This window comes from Branchiostoma floridae, chromosome 12, assembly GCF_000003815.2.
Source record: "Branchiostoma floridae strain S238N-H82 chromosome 12, Bfl_VNyyK, whole genome shotgun sequence".
Taxonomy (NCBI): Eukaryota; Metazoa; Chordata; class Leptocardii; order Amphioxiformes; family Branchiostomatidae; genus Branchiostoma; species Branchiostoma floridae.
Window position 1 is genome coordinate 2,736,420 of NC_049990.1, and position 7,593 is coordinate 2,744,012.

A 7,593-nucleotide genomic window follows, 5' to 3' on the forward strand; every position below is an offset into this window, starting at 1 on the left:
GACAGGGAGTGGATACCTTGAGGATGACGAAAGTGCCGGAGTCTACATCATCTGGGACACCATTCTCCTGAACAACAACGCTGTGGTCGACCCGATCACGGGATAAGGTAGATTTTTGGGCATGACTATTGACAGGGCTATAGTAAAAAAACGTGTGTTATTGACAGGACGTGTAGGTACATATTTATCAGAATAAATCACTTTACTACTGATTGATGGAATACTGTAAATGGCTTTTTGCTCGGTAGAATATATGCCAGCCAATCGACGACTTAATGTTTTATATTGATAGGAACGTGTTAATTACCTCCATGAAATGTCATGGAGGTTATATTTTACCCAGCGTTTGTCTGTCTGTCTGTCTGTGTGTGTGTGTTTAAACAAGATAACTCAAGAACGGGTGGGTGGATTGGTTTCATACTTGGTGTGTTGGTAGGGTGTGATGAAAGCTGGAAATGATTAGATTTTGGGCCACCTAGCGGCTCCCCTTGGTACTGCAGCGCAACTTCCGGTTTTGCTATCTCGGTGTTCTGAACATGGTATGGTCACGATTTTTGAGTATTAGATAGCTCTTGTGTCCAGAAAAAAATGACATAAGTTTGGGCCCCCTAGCGTCTAGTTTTGGGATAGCAGGGGCATTTTTGTCAAAAACTTCTGAAGACGATAACTCAAGAAGGGAACAACGGATTTGCATGATTTTTGGTATGTGAGTACCTTAGACAATGTTGTACAAGGTAAGATACTAATTATGCAAAATAGGAAATTATGCAAAATAGGAATACATTTGCATAATTAATGAGAACATTCTATCATAACAGTTTTTCCAATGTATCTCTTGTCCCGGACGTGATATGGTCGAGACATTTGAGTGGTAGAAAGCTTGTAGCGTCATGACAAAGTGGGGCAGGTTTCAGCCCCTTAACCTTTAATTGTGGAACTGCAGGGGCGTTTTTGTCAAGACACACCAAAGAGGATAACTGCAGAAAGGAATGACGGATTGCCTGCATTTTAGGTATGCAGGTAGCTTGCGCAAAGATGTTAATAATGATATGCATCTTATGCAAATGAGGGTCTTATTTGCATAATTAATGAGAAAGTTGTATAATTCCATTGTTTGCAATAACTGGACTTCAATAAATGTAACACTTGTTAATTATGATAGGTGGAATATAAGCAGATACCAAATATGGTAATGAGGAACTTATTTGCATAATTCATGTAAAAATTGCAAAACCGCTTTATGATTAATGATGGGAATTTTATAATTGTGACATGTGGACGTTAGTCAATGATGAACAACACCATGCATAAATTATGTTAATGTGTTAATCAATTGCATGAAATTTACGAAAGCTCTAAATTTTCATGGAGGTATGAGGTCGCCGAACTCTAGTTTAACATCCATTCAATGATTTATTAGTGTTTAAAAAGCTTTGAATGAGTGGTTTGTACAAACTACACCAGCATTCATAGAGATGTGTATATCAAACAACTATTAAACTATAAAAATCACTTATAGTTTACTATCCATAGGAATTCTTTACATATGAAAACTACTGCTAACTTCGGTAAATTCATGTTACGAATAATTCTTTGCTAAAAATCGTCAGTTTTCCGTAATAACTGCGTGGAGGTGAGTAGTTAAGGGTAGTACGTATATCTAGAGCACAAAGTTTACTAACATTTCCTGTCCATTTTCCCTACAGCGGAACCGCATGTAAACTCCACTGCGGATGCCAACAGCAGCAAGATAGAAATATTTGCTGATGTATCATACAATCCACGGCTAGGCAATAAAATGCTTCAATGCTTTAATCTTTATACCTGCTTTTTGTGTTCTTAGTCTTAGTCTTGTAAGAACTGCTAATTTCTCTTATATATACGAAATATCACTTCACATTGGCACAGACAGAACCATTTCAGGCCAGTTCAAACTTACGTAAATAAAACGGCAATAAAATGCTTCAATGCTTTAATCTTTATACCTGCTTTTTGTGTTGTTAGTCTTAGTCTTGTAAGAATTGCTAATTTCTCTTATATTTACGAAATATCACTTCACATTGGCACAGACAGAACCATTGGAGACCAGTTCAAACTTACGTGATTTAGAATACAAACAGTTGGAATATGCATATACATATAAACACACACACAAACACACACACACACATATGTATATATATGTGTGTGTGTGTGTGTCTACATATATATATATATATATATACATAGAGAGAGAGAGAGAGAGAGAAAGAGAGAGAGATCTAGGGAGAGAGAGAGAGAGATAACGGCATATACACAAAACAAGGGTAGGCAAATACAAACTATACTAGTGACCACCTCTAGCTCTGCACAAGGACAACCTGGCCATTAGCATTGATTTACAGTCAAACCTGTAATAGTGACCACCTCTACACAAGGACCACCTGGTTATTGATATACAGTCAAACCTGTACAAGTGATCACCTCTACATAAGGACCACCTGGCCATTCATTTACAGTCAAACATGTACTGGTGACCACCCCTCATATCATGAAACCATTTTCATTCGTTGGTTATACCAAAAAGGACCAGGCGTTATGACACCATATACACCCTGGGGCGGGTCATTAACCCTTTAACCTCCCACCAGGTTAAAAGGTTGTTTCATCGACATCTTACTTCTACGTAACCTGTGCACATGTTTTTAAACTGATCCAATTGCCAAAATGATATCATTCAACCCATAGCATACTGCACCCTAGTCTCCAAGCAGATCCTACAGTGCCATAAGATAGTATCAAAGCTGACCAAGGAGCACAGCCGGCCAAAGGGAGTCAGACGGTCGCATACACACACCTAGCCCGGCTTCACTCCTCTGCCAGCTTTTGATAGTATTTTATGCTACCGTTGGATCTGCTTGGAGATTAACTGTACACAGTACTGTAAATGCAGAAATGTTCGCGGTGGATTAATGTTCGCGGTTTTTGCGGTGACCACTTCACCGCGAACTTAAAACCACCGGCCGCGAACATTTTTCTATTATGGTATTAGACTGCGGTCTATGGTGTTACCGCGAACTTAAATCCACCGCGAAAATTCCCTTTACCCACTACCGCGAAATTAAATTCCCGCGAACTAAATACATTTACAGTAATACAAGCGCCATGTGAATGCTAACAGTTGGGGTGAAGGGTTATCATCTAGGTCTAATAGGTAGAACTATTCCTGTCCCATATGACCTCAGCTTGGCGCCACTACAAGGTCGATAGGTGCGCCCCATAGCATATCGGAGAGAGTAATACTAGTACACGCGTCATGTAAATTCTAACAGTTGGGGTCAGGGGTTATCATAAGTCTACTCCGTAGAACTATTTCTGTCACATATGCCCTAAGGTTGGCGCCGCTACAAGGTCGATTTGGACTCTCACAATAGGTGCGCCCCATAGCATATTAGAGAGAGTAATACTAGTACACGCGTCATGTAAATTCTAACAGGTGGGCTCAGGGGTTATCATAAGTCTACTCCTTAGAACTATTTCTGTCACATATGCCCTAAGGTTGGCGCCTCTACAAGGTCGATTTAAACTCTCGCAATAGGTACGCCCCACAGCATATTGGAGAGAGTAATACTAGTACACGTGTCATGTAAATTCTAACAGTTGGGGTAAGGGGTTATCATAAGTCTACTCCGTAGAACTATTTCTGTCACATATGCCCTAAGGTTGTCGCCGCTACAAGGTCGATTGGGACTCTCGCAATAGGTGCGCCCCATAGCATATTGGAGAGAGTAATACTAGTACACGTGTCATGTAAATTCTAACAGTTGGGGTCATGGGTTTTCATAAGTCTACTCCGTAGAACTATTTCTGTCACATGTATATGCCCTAAGGTTGGCGCCTCTACAAGGTCGATTTGAACTCTCGCAATAGGTGCGCCCCACAGCATATTGGAGAGAGTAATACTAGTACACGCGTCATGTAAATTCTAACAGTTGGGGTCAGGGGTTATCATAAGTCTACTCCGTAGAACTATTTCTGTCACATGTATATGCCCTAAGGTTGGCGCCTCTACAAGGTCGATTTGAACTCTCGCAATAGGTGCGCCCCACAGCATATTGGAGAGAGTAATACTAGTACACGCGTCATGTAAATTCTAACAGTTGGGGTCAGGGGTTATCATAAGTCTACTCCGTAGAACTATTTCTGTCACATGTATATGCCCCAAGGTTGTCGCCGCTACAAGGCCGATAGGTATACACACAATAGGCGCGCCCTGGTGGCAAATAGTTCTCCTGACCCTCACCCTGCATCCTACTGCGTTATGATTAACGTCAATGAATTATATTTAGACATTGAAATGGACAACAACAAAAAATTGTTGGATGGAATCCGCTACTCTTCTCACATATCTGGTGTTGTAGGGCTCCATCATTCCCCGAAAACTAAAGCACCCAAAGAACAGTTACAACAATTTTCTTCAATCAATGACTGTTTTTATAAAAGTACAGTACATACCTCCCAAATTTTCGATGTCTACCAGCACATCATCGTCAGGGGAATGACCTAGTCTCAGTTCTCGCAAGAGAACCGAAGAACATGATTTAATTGATGAAATGAGAGCAATATACAGTGGAACCAATCCTCAAATTGCTTACCTATACTTGACTACCTGAAATGAGGATGTTGCATAATATTTATGAGTTTATAGTCAGATGTTATTAACGTCAATGAATCGTATTAGGCAATGGAATCGACAGCAACAAAAAAACGTCGTTTGAAATCTACTACGGTAACCATTCTCACATATCTGGGATAGTAGGGCTCTAGGTATAATTTCCCGAAAACTTAAGCATTGAAAAAAATCATAATTTAAACATACGTTCAATCATGCTTTAACTGGTGGAATGAACGCAAAGTACAGTGGAAAAAATCCTCAAATTGCTAATTACCTATCCTTGAATGCCAGATGTTGCATGATATCTATGGGAGTATATTTAGACGCTCATATTGACATTGTCAATTTGTCGGCTGAAATCCATAGATTAGGCATCTTAGGGTCATTCCCTAAACTCAAGCACGGAGAGATTTAACTGGACAGCATGAGGGCTAATTGTGGATCCAAATAAAGTCAAGTCAAGTCAAACCCTCGCCAAAAAGTGTGTCGTATCTAGACGTTCATATACAAATTGTTGAAAATCGTTCACCCTCCTACGCATCTAGTATACTGGGGCTCTGAGGAGCATTCACAAGTCTACAGGAAGCAGAGAAAAATCTTAGATGAAGAAATCAAGACCTTTATTGTCTTTTATTGTAAATTTTTGCCAAGCCGAGCTACTACAGGTCACAACACAGACAGAACATACATATAATAGTATCATAGACCTAGTCTAACACAGAGGTTCGACCTCGCTTCTTTCTTGTTAATGGTAAAAATGTAGGTTTGCATGGGTAATGATAATGCTTGAACTGAATTGAAGCAAATGAATGCAAAGAACCTCTCGCCACTATTCAAGGGTACAGCCTTGAGATCCTCACCTATCCTTGACTTTCTGTGATATTTGGAATGTGGGCGCCGTCTGACGTCAATGGAATCTAAAAATAGCAGCGGAAACCTGTTCAATTTCTCACGCATCTCGTATATTAGGACTAAGATTTTCAACAGTTCAAGAACATCCAACAGCTTCAAGACGAAAACACAGGTAAGTCTACGAGACTATGATAGACCTGATCCTTCATTCAGCAGTTTTTTTCCAACAGTTTTTCGAGGCAGTCTCGGGGTGTCCGAAGGAATTATTCTTGTTTGACTTTTACGCTAACGACGGTCCGCATATGTCACTTTTCAGAAACCTGTATCAACTACAATGGCTCTCCTCCTTCTACTGTTTGTTGCTCTGGCAACAGCTTCTCCAGTTAAGAGGTACGTGCTAAAACTTAATCTTAATTCGTCACCTTGGCTAATCTGTTTTTGACTTTTTATTCTATCAGCATAAATCTGAATTGCCAACTGGTAATGTCGCGCTTCGACGTAACATGGTTATCAGGCTTGGGGGGCCGGCTGCTTGATACAGCACCTGTTATTACCTCCATAAAATGTCATGGAGGTTAGATTTTACCCTGCCTTTGTCATGAACAAGATAACTCAAGAACGGCTCAACGGATTGGTGTCATACTAGGTGCGTTGGTATGGTGTGATAAAAGTTAGAAATGATTAGATTTTGGGCCCCCTAGCGGTATCCCTTAGTACTGCAGCGCAACTTCCGGTTTTGCTATCTCTTGCTCTGAACAAGCTATGGTCACGACATTTGAGTATTAGATAGCTCTTGTGCTCAGTAATAAGTGACATAAGTTTGAGCCCCCTAGCGACTAGTTGGAATATCTAATCTTCACCGACGTCTCTTTTTACACGTTTGTTTTTTGCTCGCAGGCAGACAGTCAGCCCAATGGACACAGACGGGGACGGACTGCTCTCCTATGCTGAGGTGTCCGCCGCCATGACTCTGCATGAGGCACTTTTCGCCCTGGACGTAGATGGTAAATAAACCACAGATTATGCTCTTTCTTAGTACATAACAGGGGCAATGTATGTATAGTATCAAAGGAATTGAAGGTAAGTAAAGATGTAAATATCTTGTAGTAAAAAAGTTGTAAAAGTACAACTACAATGAACTCAGCTAAGTTACAGTATAGTACAGGAGCACCCCGTTACATCAGGACCAGAATTTAACCTTCGTACGTTGTCGAAAAAGTGTATCCAGATGTTTCACTTAGCTCTATCTTTAACGTCGTCGTTTTTTTGTAAGTATCTTTCATACAATGAACGATATCGATCCGGGGTCGATACTCGCCATTCCCTCGACGGTATACGTATCCTTAGGAAAGGCACTTAATGCGACTTTCCTCTCTCCACCCAAGTGTAAAAATGGTACTTGCCAATTGGCTTCGGTTGGAGAGGTAAAAGATTGTGGAAGGAGATGGTCGGACTCCACCTCCCAAATATCGTGCCCTAGACACAACCGACGTCCCTACGGCCTCAAAAAGACCATGGGACTAGTTTTTGCCTTTTTTTTCAACATGGTCATATCACGCCCAGTTCAAAAGATACAAAAAACGAACATTCTGGTGCAGTACCATATGAGGGGGCCCAAAACATATTGATCCTTGTCTTTTTAAACACCTACCCACATACCAAATATCATCGTAATCCATTAAGAGGTTCTTGAGTTATGCGAAGTACAAAGTTCGGAAACGCAAACAAACACACACACGGCCACACACACACACGGCCACACACACACAAACACACACACACACATACACACACACACACACACACACACACACACACATACACACACACACACACACACACACACACACACACACACACACATACACACACACACACACACACACACACACACACACACACACACAATATCTCAATTTTTCATTGAGATAACAATGAACGCATTGGTGTGCACTTGTAGGTGACGGCCTCCTGTACGCGGATCAGTTCATCGAGATTTGGGGGAACAACACCAAGTTTGACGAGCTCGACACCCACATGGACGGCTTCCTCAGCTTCAACGAAGCCGAGAACGGAATGACTCTGCA

The 7,593-nt window shown here is 41.1% G+C and overlaps 1 protein-coding gene and 1 long non-coding RNA gene across 2 annotated transcripts in view; both read left to right on the top strand.

Annotated features, from left to right (window-relative positions):
• Positions 1-28: 28 nt before the first annotated feature.
• Positions 29-1,821, top strand: LOC118427376. The gene is made up of 2 exons (XR_004832508.1): positions 29-107; positions 1,707-1,821. It is a non-coding gene; the product is annotated as an uncharacterized LOC118427376 (long non-coding RNA).
• Positions 1,822-5,617: 3,796 nt separating this feature from the next.
• LOC118427374 overlaps positions 5,618-7,593 on the top strand; it is a gene marked incomplete in the record, with an annotated part of 11,970 nt that continues 9,994 nt past the window's right edge. The window contains 4 exon segments of the mRNA XM_035837138.1: positions 5,618-5,678; positions 5,823-5,896; positions 6,404-6,510; positions 7,467-7,593. Of these exon segments, the coding sequence (XP_035693031.1) occupies positions 5,841-5,896; positions 6,404-6,510; positions 7,467-7,593 (290 nt within the window).